Source organism: Cheilinus undulatus, linkage group 11, assembly GCF_018320785.1.
Source record: "Cheilinus undulatus linkage group 11, ASM1832078v1, whole genome shotgun sequence".
Lineage (NCBI taxonomy): Eukaryota > Metazoa > Chordata > Actinopteri > Labriformes > Labridae > Cheilinus > Cheilinus undulatus.
In genome coordinates, this window is record NC_054875.1 from 1200801 (window position 1) to 1219978 (window position 19178).

The 19178-nt window shown below is 43.1% G+C and overlaps 1 protein-coding gene across 5 annotated transcripts in view; it reads right to left on the minus strand.

The window, feature by feature from the left end:
* Positions 1-19178, minus strand: part of atp2b3b (ATPase plasma membrane Ca2+ transporting 3b) — a 98261-nt gene that overhangs the window by 12074 nt on the left and 67009 nt on the right. For 3 of the 5 annotated variants that reach the window (XM_041800031.1, XM_041800029.1, XM_041800030.1), the window contains 2 exons: positions 14017-14124; positions 13188-13370 (listed from right to left, as the gene is read on the minus strand). In XM_041800031.1, coding sequence (XP_041655965.1) covers positions 13188-13370; positions 14017-14124 — 291 coding nt within the window. Of the gene's footprint in view, positions 1-6376; positions 6537-13187; positions 13371-14016; positions 14125-19178 lie in introns of all 5 variants that reach the window. The other 2 variants (XM_041800033.1, XM_041800032.1) reach the window with 1 other exon arrangement.

Here is a 19178-nt window from a genome sequence, read left to right on the forward strand (position 1 = left end):
GTTAAAGAAGGAAACAGGCGCTGGGAGGAGGAGAGGCTGCTGGGAGCAAAAACAACTGCAGATGAGGGGAAACGCAACAGAAACACAGGGAGAAGCTGTGACCCATGATCTGCTCCTAACTCTGAGCAGCATCCACCCCCCAAACGCTCGAATCCATCAAACCTCAGTGCCGCCTCCTCAATCCAGTGCAGCTTCAAGCCAAATCTGCTTTTTGACTTTTGGAGAACAGGAGCAAAGAACTGAGGATCTGAGGATGGATTAGAGATCATTTATCTCCCTCACCAACCTTCACCCTCGTCTCTACCCGCCTCTACGCTAACCACAGCATGATGGCACTGGTCTGAAATGAAAACAAACTGGATCCAGAGGTTGGATTGCAGATCCAAAGGGACCGTGGAGGTCTGGCACAGCTGGGTGGGTAAAAGCATGGTTCTGATTTTCATATCTGAGGATGTTTCACTGTAAAAGTCAGAGAAGGTGACGGAGCTGACATCAGAGCTTACGCATACCGCACTGCAACGAGGCACGCTGCCAGGTCTGTGCTGCAAAGAACCCTGGGTAATGGAGTGCAGTAATGAGCTGAAGCTAACTGTGGATGAGCAGCAGTGAGGAAAGAGCGGGACACCTGGGTAACCACCAGACCTCCATCAGACTTTAATCATGTCTAAATAACCCACAGATCAGGATGGAAGGGTGTCAGAAAACCTCCAAAGAAGACCAAAACCTGCATCACAAGAGCCCCATACCCCTTTTGGTTTCTAAAAAAGGACTAAACAGTTGATCAGACTCTAGAGAGAGGTGGCCTCTATGCTGACAACATCCAAACGTGATCCTTCGCTCAGCCTCAGCACCACAAAGTCCCACTGAACTCCTCCTCCTCCTTTGTTTGTCCAAATCTTTTTGTTTCGTTCTCATGGATCGTGCCAGGCAAGGAGGTCTAAAAATGTGAGATTTGGACACAACAAGCTCTACGTGGAGGGAAAAGACCTGGTCTGGACCCTAGCTCCACACTCGGACTCTGACAGCAGGCGTTCATCTAGGAGTAAAGACACGCCAACACACAGGGCTCTGATTGGTCCTGATGTCTGTGCAGGATGAAGACGCCGCGGCGCCAGCAGCACCGAGCCTCTCTCTCTCTCTACGCCTACAGGTGAAGGAGCAAGGTGGGCAGGAAGCAGCGTGAAATGGAAGGAGGGAAGGATGGACAGGAGGGAGCAAGGAAGGGAAGGAGAAGCAACTGAGAAGACGGATAAAGACAACACGCATGCACGCACCCACGCACGCACAAACGCGCTCTCACGCTGACAGAGAGACAGACGGGAGTCAAACTACGGCTGTCCGATATGCGAGCAGATGCACACACTCGCTAACACGCACGCCGAACTGACACACGAAGAACTGAGGAGAAAAGATGAGGGGTGGACGCTACTCTAGTGAGGAGATGGGAGGATGACAAAAAGGGATGAGAGAACGGAGAAACCAAAGACAAAGATGGCCGACTAAAGGAATCTTATCGATGCTACATAAGAGCCTGTATTTAGATCAGCTACAATCTAAATACGTCTAGAAAAGAACGACGTCTACTCATGGAGAACAGCAGAAACACATGTCAGAATATCTGCAGACCTGGAAGACCTCAGAATACAGAATAGAGCTGTGGGGGTGTGGCTTCACATGGACCTGAGTATCGCCGTTTCGGCCGCTGCTTGGGTTTTATGTTAGGGTGTGTCAGCGTCACATCCAGGACTAGGACTAGTCCTTATCCCAGTTCTGGGAAACCAGATTACTTGTAGACCTCTGACAGTAAACGGGATACTGCGGCGTGTACACGCTTCATCCTGTTTTCTGACAGCTGGCGACCACCTGTGCAGGTGTGGCCTCAGTCAAGCGACGAATCCGCAAAACAACGTGGCGGCGACGACGAGAGGTTCGACACAGCTTTATTTATATAAATATTATCTTTAGACATGAAAGAAAGTCCTGAATAAAAGACCAGACTGACAGGAAACAGAACGACAGAAAAAAACCCAGAGACCAAAAACAAGGAAGTAGTCATAAACAGATAAAATCATTAAAACTTTGTACTAATTATTAGAGTCACCGTGGTCAGAACTCAGTATTCTTCCCTAAAAATAAGGTTCCTATGGGGTTAGGTTCCTGGTCTTGTGCATTGTTCAGTAAAAAAAGCAATACATCATCCTAAATTATAACCAGCTTAACCCTTTACCTTCTGACCCAGCGTCGGCGCTGTTTTATATGTCCGGAGTATTATTACTGTAACTCCGTCAACGTTTGTCCGATTAGAAAAATTCCAACGGTGTTGGAAAGCTGAGAGTTGCGGGCATGCGCACAGATATGGTTCATTACGGTACTCACAAACTTATGACGTGGGCATTCATAGCAAAACACCAGTTTTGTATTGTTCTTCTTTTAAACTGCTGACAATTCCATATAATGTGCAATAATCATTAACCAGATGTTGAAAAGTCAAGTTCAAGTACTCCTGGGGAAAAAAGGGACCAAAGCTCTCAGACTTCCAGCCATAATAACAAAATATGTCCAAATCGCCATATTAAACTCAGTAGGTAAAGGGTTAATATTGCATAAATACAGTAAAACTAGGTATGAAAGATTTGAAAAAAAAAAAAAAAAAAAAAGATCTAAATGTGATTTGGCTCATAAAGGAATGATAATTTTTTTCATATTATTCTCATTTTGATTAAGGAAATCAAATACATGAAGAGCAGAAGTAGGACTTTGGTAAACTATCCTGATAAAAATACTTGAATGTGTAGAGCAGAAAATCTCTGCTGCAAAAAAAATGGACCAAAGTTTTGAAACATTTCAGGTTAAAGAAAAATTCCACTGTCTGCGATTTGAAAATTGCTGCAGGTCATGTTATGATTTAATCTAATTTGAGATTAATTGCCCATCCCTACATCAGACTGTATTGTTTTCTATAGTTTTGCATAATAAAATATTATATCATACAATAATATGTTGATCATAAATCATGTTGGACTGTATTGAATCGTAATGTTATGTACTGGATTGTAATGTTCTATATTGTAATAGAATGTATCATATAATACTGTATCATAATGTATTAAAACATAAATTGTATCATATTGTATTGAGATGTATTGGACTGTAATGTACAATACTGCATCATTTTTTTATCATATTGTGATGTGTCTTAACATATCAACATTTCCTATCTCATCATAATGTATAACATTATAATCTGTCATATAGTAATGCATGAGACATATCAATGAAATGTATCCAGTGGTAACATACTGTGTAGTATCTTACTGTATTGTTAAATCATATAGTATCAAATGTATTATTATGTATGGTACTGTACTGTAACTGTTATAGTGTATCCTGTCCCAGTGTATTGTATCTTGTTTTATCGTATTATATGTAAGGGTTAATGCCCAACGAGGTGTTCAATTATTAGGGATTAATGGACTTCCTGGAGCACGGTTGCCTCCGTGAAGTCCATTAATCCCCGTTATATAACCCATTTATACCATGGTCACTTACCAATGAAAATAATTATCAAAATTCTAATTTATAATTTCATATGTTTTGTGATCAAAATAGAAAGTTTTATTGAATCAATTTCTTTCCCCTAGCAACACCTGAGGGCTTGACTAATAACTGGAAAAGCCATTCCAATCCCACAATGTTCTTAGGGAATGTAAATGTTATTCAGTACTCCGGTAAATAGGACGGGCCACAGATACCAAGTCACAACGGAACAAACAAACTAGTCCTCGCAGCGACCTTTCTGAACAGATTTATCAATGAAAAGACATGAAGACGAGTTAGACTGAGAGTCATCTGTGATCAGACTATAAACCTGTACGTTAACATGAACAGTCATGTGATCAGACTATAAACCTGTACGTTAACATGAACAGTCATGTGATCAGACTATAAACCTGTACGTTAACATGAACAGTCATGATCAGACTATAAACCTGTACGTTAACATGAACAGTCATGATCAGACTATAAACCTGTACGTTAACATGAACAGTCATGATCAGACTATAAACCTGTACGTTAACATGAACAGTCATGTGATCAGACTATAAACCTGTACGTTAACATGAACAGTCATGTGATCAGACTATAAACCTGTACGTTAACATGAACAGTCATGTGATCAGACTATAAACCTGTACGTTAACATGAACAGTCATGTGATCAGACTATAAACCTGTACGTTAACATGAACAGTCATGATCAGACTATAAACCTGTACGTTAACATGAACAGTCATGTGATCAGACTATAAACCTGTACGTTAACATGAACAGTCATGTGATCAGACTATAAACCTGTATGTTAACATGAACAGTCATGTGATTGAAATCTTAGTTTTATCAGGCCAGCTGTTTGAATAAACAGAATAATTTCTCCTTCTGCACTACGAGGTCACAGAGGTGAAACGGCGCTGTCCACGCCCTGCAGGTGCTGATTCTTCATCAATATTTATCAGATATTATCATGCTGGTTTATCAGAAGTGTTTCCTTTGGCTCTACGAAGAAATAATGGCTTCTTTTCTTTTGTTTGTGTTATTTGAATCTTCTGACAATAGTTTATAGCAGTTAGAACAGGAGGGAAGTGAGTTTTTAGTGACACCTCTCAGAGTTAAGGTGAGCCTAGAAACAAGACGTATGTCGGATATAGAAGATAAGACTGTCTTACGTTACTGGTCTTAAACCTGGAGTCTGTCATTTTATTTATATTAGTTAAGTGACGGTTGATGGCGGTCTGCAGTCTCCTTAGGCTGGCAGCGCTGCTCAGAAAATACGACTGTCTCAGGTTGCTATGGTTACTCCTAATGGAGTACAGCTAACGACTGCTGCGCATTAATTTGGAACAGTGTGATGATTTTTTGACTGGAACTACTTGAGAAGTTCGAAAGGTGTCCGTATATCAGAAGTTAATGGACACCAATGGAATTTCCAGAGCCAATCAGAATCGAGTATTCACCAAGACCATGGTATAATGGATGATATACTGTATGGTAGTGTGTCAAATACTGTTTTATATCAATGGTGTAACTTTGTACTGCACTCTATTATCTGGTATAGTATTATATCTTATCAGATCGTACTATAGGATACTGCATCAAATCATATACTACTGTATTATATTATACTGTATTGTGTTATACTGTCTCTTACTACATGGTCTGCTGTTGCTGAAAGGATGTTGAGCTCTGTTTCTGCAGAAATGTTTGTGTCTGACAGTACTCTCTGCTCCACTGTGATTTTCTCTGGCGTCTGAATCCCCACAGTCTGTGCCGTAGTAAAAAGCATGACCATCATCTGCATAAATAAGACGCAGTAATCAGAAAGCAGGATACGAGCATCACCATGTTTACAGGGCTATAAATAACCAGGTTCTCTGTGTGCATGTAAACGCTGTATCCCCGTACTACCAAAACTGGGATAAGCTCATAACCGGGATACTCGGGTCCACAGAAACGCACTCATGAAGAAAGAAAAACAGGTAGAAAATCATCATCAGAGGGGCTGAACGGGACGTCAGAGCTGGAAATACTGTTACAGGAATCACCAACAATAGCAGCAAAAGGAGAGAGAGAGAGAAGGAGGAGGAAGAGAGGAGGAAGAGAAAGAGGAAGAGGGAACTTTAAATCGGAAGTCTTGAACAGCAGCAGAGTGTGATGGGGCTTTTATACTCGAAGGTTTACAGTTTAGAGAAGCCGTATGGAAGCCGTTTAATGAGAATGAATCCATGGCAGTGACGTCTAATCATCTCTACAGTTCAATCACAGAAGTATTGATCAACACGTTATTGATTTAGAGGAAAGAGAGGACACCTGTACATGTTTACAGCAGGATCATCCACAGTAACCACGCTTGACCTCATTCACAAACAGAAGAAAGGGGAGGTGCACGAGGAGCCGCTGTTTCCTCTCCGACCTCACGTCCGCGTCTTCGACTAGTCCTCTAAACTCTGAGTAAAGGCGGAGTCTGTGCGGACGCCGCCACGGAGAGAGAACAGCCAGCCTCCTCCTGCACCCGCCAACACTCAACAATAAAACACACTCTGGACTGGGACCGGGACTGGGTTTGGACCAGACCAGCGGCTCAGACCAGAAGAACAGAGCCGGTCAGGACTGGGTGCTGTTTGAGGGAGAATCAGAGAAAAGAAAGAGGAGACATTGCACAAACACGAGCAGCGAGCGAGCCGGAGGGGGACACAACCAGAGAGTCAAAATACTGCAGTCCACGTGCCGTGCAGCAGTGTGGTGTTTCTGTGTGGAGGAGGCTGTGTAGTGTTTGTGTGTTGGTGTGTGTGTTGATGTGTACATGCGTTCGGCGGACTCACTCCCGGGGGCTGGGCTGGTATTGGCTGTAGCGGTGGAGAGAGCTACGTGAGAGGGGGTAGAGATAGTGTTTACGTCGTGGAGCTGACTGAGCACGGAGGAGCGCCGTCTCACCGCTCCCTGAAACGAACCGCTTCGCTTGAACGTGCTCACTACCTCCATCTGCAGGACAGAGACAAAACAGCAGCACTCAGTGAGGGCAGGAAGGGCCGGTCTGAGCGTGTGTGGGCGTGTCTGAGCATGTGTGGGCGTGTTTGAGCTGTAGTGAAAATCCTGGTTTTGACTGTTGCATCCTGGTGTTGTGTGTTTGTCGTGAATCTACGGTGGCCAGGAGGTCCCACATGGATGCATTACTGAAACAGAAAAGGCAAACAGCTATGACGGAAACCCAAGCCGCTGCAAATCAACCACTAGTCACCGACGGCCACATGCAAAAAGCTCACAGCAGAAACAATCCTGCAACAGAGGTTCCACAGATTCTTAATCCAGACAGATTTATTAATCCAATGATACTCAACATGTGGCTCTGTTGTGATGATTTGTGGCTCTTTTATGTCTTCATATGAAATATTATTACCCCAGAAAACCTTAGAAAGGGAAACTTTGACCTCAGAAATTAATCAAAATAATCAGTTTGTTTCCCAGACTGATACAGAAGGCTTCAACTGTCAAACTTAACTGTCCCATTTATCCCATTTTTGCCCCTTTTCACTGTTTTTGATAAAATTAAGCTATCTTTGCCATTAAATACCATTTTTTTCTCCTTTTCACCATTTTCTCACCACTTTTCACCCATTTAAACTACCTTTTTCCATTAACACTAGAACCGCCGTGGATCTCTACATACCTAAAACAGCCAACGGGTCAAATTAACCTGTCAGTAAAGTGCCTTGATTTTCATGAATAGCACTGATCTAGGACTGTTAGTTACCCACTGTCACTGACCAGCTTATTAACCACAGATAGAAAACTAGACCACTGTTGGAAGATAATCTGTCACCTAGAAAATCATCTTTGGACTGATTGGTAATCCTGAAACTTCCTCTTCACCGTATTCCTCTTCATTATAAGCACTGAGATTACCTTTAGACATTTATCAAAGGTAAATATCTATTTTCCCCTTCTAGTGACTTCTAATCAGGCATTGCTGTAATAGAGAGAGGGCATTTCCATTGATGCATCTATTTGTTGCTGGTGTGAAATAAAACAGTGGGAAAATCAAGGCTTTCTTATGGGGTAAATTTGACCTGCATGGTGGTTTAGACATAAATGTCCATTAATAAAAATGTTATTTTTATGACACCAGGTGCTATTTAACAGTTTTTTAGGAAAAATCAAAGACTGACAGTCTTTAAAACTGTAGACACATCAGGTAAAATACAGTTAAAGAACAGCCTTGGGTAAATTTGACCCACTGGCATTTCTAGTGTTGAATACCACTTTTGTTTTTTTTATGCCCATTTTTTTTCTCTCATTTTTTTTTTTACCCGATTTTTGCCATTTTTGGACCATTTTCACCACCTTTGACTTATTTTCAGTGCTACTTCAAGCCACTTTTGGACAATATTTGCCACCAGTAACTTATTTTTTATTGCTACTTCAAGCCGTATTTTCCACTTTGGACCATTTTTGCCACCTTTGCCCTCTTACCTCTGCCAAGGAGGTTATGTGATCGGGTGCGTTTGTTAGTTTGTTTGTTAGCAACCTAACTCAAAAAGTCATGGACGGATTTTGATGAAATTTTCAGGAAATGTCAGAAATGGCATAAGGAAGAACTGATTAGATTTTGGGACTGATCCGGATCGGCGTCTGGATCCAGGAATTGTTTTAAGGATCCTGTACTATTGGGAGATAGGGCTAATGGTGGAGGTCTGTGCTGTTACCACTTTACATCAGGAGATGGCGGACATGAGTAACTTCAATCCTAGCAGCATTTGTGGGTGTGTTTCTGTTCAAAGTTTTGGAGTTTATAGAGTTTGAAAGACACGCCCAGTCGAGGAGACGAGTCAGAGTGTAACAGAGAGAAAGACAGGGAATTGTAGCGAGAATACTCACAATGCTGGGAGGAATAGAGGAATATTCACCCTCTGCCATGACTTCCTCTTCCAGTAAGACCATGGGTGAGACTGTCAGTGCATCTGATGGCACCCATAGTGAAGCCAATGCTTTTCCTCACCGTGTTTCCACCCCACCGGGGAGGGAGTAATTGGTGGATGCCGTGGTGGGGGGCACACGGAGACGGATCCGGGAATTTTTATAAAGGATTCTTCACTATTGGGAGATAGGGCTAATGGTGGAGGTCTGCGCTCTCTGAGTGCTTTTCTAGTTTTTATTGCTACTTTTAGCCATTTTTGCCTTTTTGGACCATTTTTGCGACCTTTGACTTATCTTTATTGCCACTGTCCACTTACATTGTGGCTCTTGTAAAGGTTTTTTTTTCAACAATTTGTCTCTTTGGTTGAGCAGGGTTGAGTAACATTGGTTAAACTTTACAATTAACACACAGACTGAATGTTTCACTTCCTTTTTTAACTTTATTTATCTGTGTGGGCAATAACCGTCCGGTCCGTCAGCAATAGTTGTCCCTAACAACAGCAACAGTTAAGGCTTTCAGTGGCCTGTGCTTGTATTGCAGCCAGCTGCAGTTTTCTGTCTCTTTACATTTGTGTGAGACCTCCAGGCTACTGTATGAAACCCTGAAAAAACTCAAATCTTTGACCCCTGCATCATCCAGACTTGGCTATTACTCCCCAGGTTCCTGATCATATCTCAGACTCTCCACCCCTACATCCCCAGAGTTTCTGACTACAGTCTCTTTGCTGTCCTATTGGTTCTTTGCAGAGAGTCCCTGTTGGGGGCAGGAAGTGATTTCTGCATAGATAAACTTAACCAATCCTTAAGCTCCGTTTCTGTCTGGAAAGTAGTGAAATATTCAGACAAAAATAGTTTGACAAAATCTTGCAGTTAAACGACAGCAGACAGGAATTTGAAAAGGTCTCAGTCTAAACTTTGGGTGAGCAGTGTCACACAACACTCCGTCCAGTCTCGCATCATGACGGGAAATCCGTCTCGTTTTAGAGATCCAGATCATGTGGCTCAGCTCAGTAGGGCTGGTTGCTCTTCATTTGGTTCCAGTCTGGATTTAAGTCTGGATCATTCCTCACTTTCATACACACTTCCTTAATGTTGGCATCTTTTGGAAAAGTGGGTGGAACCCTCGCTCCTCGCCAGTTCCACCCACTTTTCCAAAAGTTGCCAACTATGGCCTACTGTTTGGCAAAAAATGGACGACCACACCTAGAAGTGGTGTCCCATGAGGCTCTGGTTTGGCCCCATCCTGTATTCCCAGTATATGCTAATGATAGGGGGTCTGTTTTCCAGAATGACACCGCTCCCTGCTGTGAGAACCTGGTTCTTTAAGGTCCTTTAAGGGTGAAAGTTCATTTACTATTCAAACAACGTGAATAAAAATGACAGCAAAGATGCCATCCATAGGGGGTCCTAAATCTCCAGGAGAGCTCAGCCGGACTCAAACCGTTCTGTTTGTTTGTGCTCATCCATTAATGAAGAAACTCTGATCCTTCTACTGCTGCAACCAAACTCTAGACTTCCTGCAGATTTTCACATTAAATTTACCCGACTATTGATCAGCCTGGACTATTGACCATCAGAGCGTTCCACTAAAACACAAGGATGAGCACAGAGTGATGAAATACGTGAAAATATTGATCTTGGAGTCAAATCTGTTCAGATGTGGGGTCTGTTTTCAGACGTCTGTCCTACATTCGGCTTCACTCTGATGGTCAGCCTCAGCAGAAGGACAGGCTGCTGTTTAATGCTTTTACTGAACACTCTACATCACTGATCATCAACTGGGGGCCAAATCAGGCCCCCCAAAGCTTCCTGTCCGGCCCCCAGAAGATCATTAGATTCAGTAAAGCAGGAAAAGAAAATGTTGTGGTTTTAAGAGTATCTTTTGGCTTTAAAAGTCTGCAGCTGTTAAAAAAACTATTCATATTCACATAGTTTTACACAGACAACATTTGATCTGTTTTAACAGAAATTCACTTGTCAGCCATTATCAGTAAATATTTTAAAAATGGGTTAAAACTGGCAAAAATGGCCAGGTAAAGAGGTTAGAGTGGGCGATAAGCACCCAAATGGGCTGTGGACAAAAACTTAGAGGAAAAGTGGTGAAAAGATGTTAAAATGTGGCAAATTATTAGTATAAAAGGAAAAATGGGCAAAAAGTATATAAAAAAATAATGAAAAGTGTCAAAAATAGACAAAAAGAGGCAAAAAAGGATAAAGGAAGGATGAAACAGGCAGGGAAAGTGATTTAAAGGAGTTAAAGAATGGCAAAAAAAAAAAAAAAAAGGTTAAAGAGGCAAAGAAGGGCAAAAAGTATCAAAAATGTGTTAAAAGTGGCAAAAATGGCCAGATAAAGGGGTTAAAGATCAGGCGCTAAGTGTCTAAGTGGGTTATGGAGAGGCACAAAGGGGCAAAAACTTACAGGAAAAGTGGGGAAAAGAGGTTAAAATGTGGCACAACATTTATATAAAAGGAAAAAGGGGCACATAGTCTATTAAAAATGGGTTAAAAGTGGCAAAAATGGTGAAAGAAATAATGAAAGTGGCAGAAAAGGATAAAGGAGAGATAAAACAGGCAAGAAAAGTGATTTAAAGGAGTTAAAGAACGGCAAAAAAAAATGGTTAAAGAGGCAAAAACAGCAAAAAGTATCAAAAATGGGTTAAAACTGGCAAAAATGTCCAGATAAAGAGGTTAGAGTGGGCAATAAGTGTCCAAATGGGTTGTGGAAAAAACTTACAGGAAAAGTGGTGAAAAGAGGTTCAAATGTGGCACAACATTAGTATAAAAGGAAAAAAGGAGCAAAAAGTATATAAAAATGGGTTAAAAATCATGAAAAGTGGTAAAAAAAAGGATAAAGGAGTGTTAAAATTGGCACAAAGTGTGTCAGAGTTGGCAGAAGTAAGCAGTGAAGTAGTGAAAGTGTGAAAGATGAGTTCATATTGGTGCTGAATGGTAATTATTGAGGGCCCGTTTTTAGGGATGTTCAGGAGCCAAGTCCTGTCTCCTTATTTATCATCATAGATCAGGACAGATCTCACTGGTAATGACTAAAAATGTCCTGGGATTGACAGAAAATACTAATAAAATAATGCTAATCAGAACAAAATATTGATTTAATCTGTCTTTATTTGAAAGTCCAGCCAAGTCAATGATTGTCAGATCTCCTAAACCCACATTTAATTCGCAGTAGAACAGAAACAACAGGTCAGAGGTTAAACTGAGACTTTAGCATTTCAGGAAAATATTAGCTCATTCTGAATTTAATGGCAGCAACACATCTCAAAATAGTTGGGACAGCGCAACTAAAGGCTGGAAAAGTAAGAGGTACTTTTGAAACTAATTAGGTAAATTATCAACAGATCAGTCACATGACTGAGTATAAAAGGAGCATTTTAGAGAGGCAGAGTCTCTCAGAAGTAAAGATGGGCGGAGGTTCACCAGAATAAAATCTCTGGAGCAATTTCAGAAAAATGTTCCTCAACATAAAATAATATAGACTTGAATATCTCACAATCTACAGCCCTCAGGGGCCCTCAGGGGCCCTCAGGGGCCACTGCATTAGAAACAGGCATGATTCAGTAGATGATTCTGGCTTCACAGGAGGAGAGTCTGGGTCGTTGTTAAAGAAGAGGGGATGGTACACCATGGTAAACATGGCCCTGCCCCTTTTATTTTGACATGCCATGAAACTCAGATGAGCTAATATTGTCCTGAAATGGTAAAATGTCTGAGTTCAACATGTGACCTGAGGTTTCTGTTCTGTTGTGAGTTTATGAAATAAGAATCATTGACTTCTGTTTATATTCAGACAGTGACCCGACTTTTTTGGAGTTAGGGTTGTACCTCAGAGCCGATACTCTGATTGGTTGGATTCATGTCACTACTAAATACTCTCATCTATAATCAGGCTGCTGATTGGTCTACCTGAGGTCTCACCTGGACTCAGTCTTAAAGACAGAACTGTAGACATGGCCGCCCTAAATCCCTGTGCTGCTCATGCTGTATGGGTTTGTGTGCAGCTGTGTGTATCTGTGTGTGTATTTGTGTGTGTATCTGTGTGTCTGTTGCGTGCACACTCAGACCAAACCCTCTCAATAAAGTTGGAGCACTTCAGGCAGAGACAGGCACTTAAGCAGAGAGCCGGGCTCTCTAACAGCAGCTCGTTGTGGCTGTTGATGCTGTTTTGCGTCTTAATGTCCGTCCTCACACCGATCAGTGCCAGAATCAATCAGTTCAATCAATCAGCAGGTCAACGGCCTGTCTACTGAGCATTAGGCTTCATAAAACACTCACTCAGTCTCAGCGGTGCCGCTGCAGCGACACGCTCACACCACAGCATCCATCCTCTATACATCACATTAAACATCCCTGATCTGAGCAGAGGGAGGAAACGGAGATTATTGTTTGGCACAAGTCAAGAAGAGCAGAGAGAGAGAGAGACAGAGGAGTAAAAACAGGTCAGACAGACATCAAACTTCACTAGAACTCTGCACATTTCCTTCCTTTCTCTTTAGTCTCATTAGTTTAAACATTGGAGACTGTCAGTGTCTGGTCAGCTCTGCTGCACCAACAGCCTACAGACATCCAACATTCATCTCCTGTCTCTCCTAATCAAACTGTACATCTGTTACAGCCCTTAAACCCTCTCACGGCGTCTCTGTACGCAGCGTGATCCTAAAAAAAAAGGTCATGGTTAGCTGCATCGGTCCGTCATGACGGTACCTGCGTCTGGATGCGGTTCAGCCCTCTGAACCAGAGGATCTGTCCTCGGCGCAGCTCCCTCTCTGCACAGTCGATCTCCTCCTCATCCTCGGCAAGCTCCTCTCCTTCCTCCTCGCCAGGCTCCAGGCCAAGCCCCGCCTCCTTGAGACATGGCAGCCGCTCTGCCGGCACTGTGGCGATCACCTGGAAACAAGGTCATTATCAGTATTCTTTTTCTTTCAGCACTTTCTCAGAGAAAAATGTCAAGAAACGTACGATCTTTCCCTCAAACACTTCATCAGACTCTAGAGTCTGGAGTTGTTTCTACCATTAGATATCTTGGTGGGCATTCCTTCTTATGTCCTAAAAAATTTCCATTGTTAATTCGAAAACGCTGCAGGACTTCACCTGCGAGGAATTAGAACAGTGGTCTACAAAAAAATGTAATTTAAAATGTCTCTGGCCAACAGCTGGGCTCTAAATCTAGTTCATGACGTTTCTGTTGGTTAAGACTGCAACACAACACTGACTGACATTTCTAGGAGCATGGTTTTGGTATTTCAGTTTGCTAAAATCAGGACAGGGGTTGACCAAAACCAGTTCATATCAGTGATTCAGAGAAATCTGCAAAGCCTCTTTGGTTAAAATCTGGATTTACAGTCCCCATACCTCACACGGAGTCTTTAGTACCCAGAGCACAACTCTTCTCTGGGATAGTTCCTGTAAAGATAGCTGCTAGAGTAACTAACTGAGCTGATCAGAGGAGCAGTGGATTCTGGGTAACCGTCAGGACCATCAGTTATCATGTAAACCTCCACCTGTGCTGACTCAGCAGGCTGAGAGTGCTTACCTGTCCCCAGAGAAGCTCTCCGACTCCCACGAACAGACACCAGAGCCACTGCTCCACGTTGAGAGGGGCGCAGCTGAAGGGTTTCCCTCCCCACTGCACGATCACAATCTGCAGCACAAACACAGACAGTGGGGGTTAACATGTGATCACAACGCCGCTATGAAGACAACCAGCTGACCTAGAGACGGGACAGACCGCCAGATCAACACCAGTATGGAGAGAACATGTCTGATATCAGTGGAACCAACTGTTGTTGATACTAGGGTTCAAAATCTGGCCACAAGTAGACCACTACTCACTACCAGTACTGATAATAGCACCAATAACCTTCACTCTACTAGCAGAGAGAGGAAATGCCTACTAATACTTCTAGTGAGCTGTGATCAGGATACTAAGAGTAATGGACCCTGATAAACCCAGAGACTGGACCCTGATAAACCCAGAGACTGGACCCTGATAAACCCAGAGACTGGACCCTGGTAAACCCAGAGACTGGACCCTGATAAACCCAGAGACTGGACCCTGATAAACCCAGAGACTGGACCCTGATAAACCCAGAGACTGGACCCTGATAAACCAGAGACTGGACCCTGATAAACCAGAGACTGGACCCTGATAAACCCAGAGACTGGACCCTGATAAACCCAGAGACTGGACCCTGAAAACCCAGAGACTGGACCCTGATATACCCAGAGAATGGCCCCTGATAAACCCAGAGACTGGACCCTGATAAACCAGAGAATGGACCCTGATAAACCCAGAGAATGGACCCTGATAAACCCAGAGACTGGACCCTGATAAACCCAGAGAATGGACCCTGAAAACCCAGAGACTGGACCCTGATAAACCCAGAGACTGGACCCTGATAAACCCAGAGACTGGACTCTGATAAACCCAGAGACTGGACCTTGATAAACCAGAGACTGGACCCTGATAAACCCAGAGACTGGACCCTGATAAACCCAGAGACTGGACTCTGATAAACCCAGAGACTGGACCTTGATAAACCAGAGACTTGACCCTGATAAACCAGAGACTGGACCCTGATAAACCAGAGACTGGACCCTGATAAACCAGAGACTGGACCCTGATAAACCAGAGACTGGACCCTGATAAACCCAGAGACTGGACCCTGATAAACCCAGAGACTGGACCCTGATAAACCCAGAGACTGGACCCTGATAAACCCAGAGACTGGACCCTGATAAACCCAGAGAATGGACCCTGATAAACCAGACACTGGACCCTGATAAACCAGAGACTGGACCCTGATAAACCCAGAGACTGGACCCTGATAAACCCAGAGACTGGACCCTGATAAACCCAGAGACTGGACCCTGATAAACCCAGAGACTGGACCCTGATAAACCAGAGACTGGACCCTGATAAACCAGAGACTGGACCCTGATAAACCAGAGACTGGACCCTGATAAACCAGAGACTGGACCCTGATAAACCCAGAGACTGGACCCTGATAAACCCAGAGACTGGACTCTGATAAACCCAGAGACTGGACCTTGATAAACCAGAGAATGGACCCTGATAAACCCAGAGAATGGACCCTGATAAACCCAGAGACTGGACCCTGATAAACCCAGAGACTGGACTCTGATAAACCAGAGACTTGACCCTGATAAACCAGAGACTGGACCCTGATAAACCAGAGACTGGACCCTGATAAACCAGAGACTGGACCCTGATAAACCAGAGACTGGACCCTGATAAACCCAGAGACTGGACCCTGATAAACCCAGAGACTGGACCCTGATAAACCCAGAGACTGGACCCTGATAAACCAGAGACTGGACCCTGATAAACCAGACACTGGACCCTGATAAACCAGAGACTGGACCCTGATAAACCCAGAGACTGGACCCTGATAAACCCAGAGACTGGACCATGATAAACCAGAGACTGGACCCTGATAAACCCAGAGACTGGACCCTGATAAACCCAGAGACTGGACCCTGATAGACCCAGAGACTGGACCCTGATAAACCCAGAGACTGGACCCTGATAAACCCAGAGACTGGACCCTGATAAACCCAGAGACTGGACCCTGATAAACCCAGAGACTGGACCCTGATAAACCCAGAGACTGGACCCTGATAAACCAGAGACTGGACCCTGATAAACCAGAGACTGGACCCTGATAAACCAGAGACTGGACCCTGATAAACCAGAGACTGGACCCTGATAAACCCAGAGACTGGACCCTGATAAACCCAGAGACTGGACCCTGATAAACCCAGAGACTGGACCCTGATAAACCCAGAGACTGGACCCTGATAAACCCAGAGACTGGACCCTGATAAACCCAGAGACTGGACCCTGATAAACCCATCAGTAAGGTTGGTGCTAGCATACTGGCTAACAGTTAGAATACTAATCTTTCAGCTGAAGTGTTTGTCTATTTTTGGGCTCTGACATTTAAGCTTAAGTTTTATTGTCACTTTTTAACACCTTTTCACCACTTTTTCCACTCATAATCCCTTTCACCACACATTTTCCCCTATGAACTCTGTTTTTTAACTTTTAACCCTTTCTGCCCCTTCAGTTCCACTTCTAACTAATTTTTGCCTTTTTTGCCACTATTAGCATTTTTGCAACTTTATTGCCCCTCTAAACTTTGTTTCACCTTTCTTTAAACACTTTTAACCCATTGTCACCCCTTTTTTCCACTATAAGCCCATTTCCTCCACTATTTTTGCCTACTTTGTACCCTTTATCCCATTTTTTTACCATCCTTTTTCCCTTTAACCAAGTGTTGCCACCAATTACCACTTTTTCATATCCATCAGTTTTCCCCCCTTTCGCCACTATTTGCCCAAATATGCTGTTTCTTGCCACTTGTGACCCATATTTGCATCATATTACCATCATTGAATCATCAATCAAGCTAAAGCTGTCTCTTTCTAGCACCCTGGAGTCTAGCATTACTTTCCCAGTAGTCTAGCCCAGTGTGCCCACCCACATTATTATCTTTACCTAAAAAGGTCAGTGTGTTTTAATAAAGGGGTTTAGATCTAAAGAGGCTCTATTATTCTCCAGCATTAATGAATCAAATCTCTGATCAGAGGGGTTATTATTCAGGTTAAAACTAAAACATGGTTATCACAGATTAACTTTCCTATAGACCATGCTTTTGCTGACCTCCATGGGCCCCCAGTTTAGCTGGGACCCAGAAAGCTCCCCCCTTATGGACAGCCTTGCTATTACTACTAGTAAGACTAAAACAGTCTAGTACTAGTAGGCAGTTTTGCCCCCCCCCCCCCCCGTAATAGTACTGGTAACACGTTCTGGTCTAGGCGTGGTCTAGTCTCGTACTAGTAGTCTAAGTTCAGTACCAGTACAGTCCCTGACAAAAGTCTTGCACCTTATCCAAGTTGTAGGAACAACAGATAACAACTTGACTTGAAGTTGATCAATTGAAATCAGAAATGGCTTATATGAAAGGCAAAGCCCTCTAGATAAAGCTTATTATACCAAAATAAAGTTTTGTATCATTCATTGAATTTTATCATTTAAGTAGGAAAGAAGGGTCAGATTTCACTTGGACAAAAGTCTTGTCACATACAAAAGTAATGTAGAAATTAAACATGTACTTTATTTTGAATACACAAACATGATACAATAATATCAGAACATAAAGTCATGATGCCTCGCAAAAAACAATTAATATCTTGTGTGACTCCCATGAGCTTGGAGGACTGCATCCATACATCTCGGCAATGACTCAAATAACTTAGTGATGAAGTCGTTCGGTTTCATCTTCCAAGCCTCCTCCTTCATTTTACCCCAGACATGCTCAATAATGTTCATGTCTGGTGACTGGGCTGGCCAATCCTGGAGCACCTTGACCTTCTTTGCTTTCAGGAACTTCGACGTGGATGCTGAAGTATGAGAAGGAGCGCCATCCTGCTGCAGAATTTGCTCCCTCTTGTGGTTTGGAATGTAATGGGCAGCAAGAATTTCTTGATACTTCAGGCTGTTGATGTTGCCATCCACTCTGCAGATCTCTCGCACACCCCCATACTGGATGTAACCCCAAACCATGATTTTTCCTCCACCAAACTTGAGTGTTTTCTGGGTGAATCTTGGGTCCACGCAGGCTCCAACAGGTCTTCTACAGCATTTGCGTCGATTGGGATGCAGTTCAATGATGATTCATCAGAAAAATCAACCTTCTGCCACTTTTCCACTGTCCATCCTTTCTGCAAGCTGTGGGCCTTGGCAAATGCAACATGATTTTTGTTGTCTTCTGTTTAATGCTGGTTTTTGAGCACTAATTCGGCCATGGAGCCCACTGTGTGAAAGAATTCGACAAACTGTTCTTGTAGATACAGGGGCTTCTGGTGAGAAATTCACATGTAGCTCGGCTGCAGTTGAAAATGGGCTGGCCCTGGACTGCCGAAGCAACAAACGGTCCTCTCGAACAGTTGTCTTGCGGGGTCTGCCTGACCTGGGCTTGTCATGAACATCCCCAGTTTCTTCAAATCTTTGTCTTATCCTCTCCACTTGACGTTTGGATACATTAAAGATGTCTGCCACCTCAGCAGCAGACCTGGTCTTCAGGTTCTTGATGATCAGCACTTTGGTCTGTGGCTGAATCTTTGGCATGTTGTCAGAGGTCAGGTTACACTTCACATGAAGGACTGGTGTGCTGGGGTTCTTTTTATACACACCTGGGGATGTGTTAATTACAGTATTTGTCACAGGTGAAGCTCTAATCTGTGATTGGTTGAATCATTTAAAGACAGGACAAGACTTTTATCCTTGCAAAAACAGACGTTATGGGCTTTACCAAGCTGTGAATATCAGGACACTTTTTGAGGGTTTCGTTTGGCACCCAGTTATTGATGTGAAAGCCTTTGACATTAAAATGAAACATTTATTGTAACAATCGATTGATTAGAAATAAAGTTATATGCCATTTTAACTTACTATGTCCTTATGGGACAAGACTTTTGTCAGGGACTGTACTCAGTCCCAGTAGAGCTACATAGGGGTTGATGTCAGATCTGAGATATTAGCTCAAACAGATTTCCATCATCAGAAACAGAGCAGAATAACAGCAGGGAGCATGTCTGCTCCTCATCCTCACTCTTCTTCATCATTTATTCTGGTATTTGAAATAACATTTTAGAACCACTCACCACAAC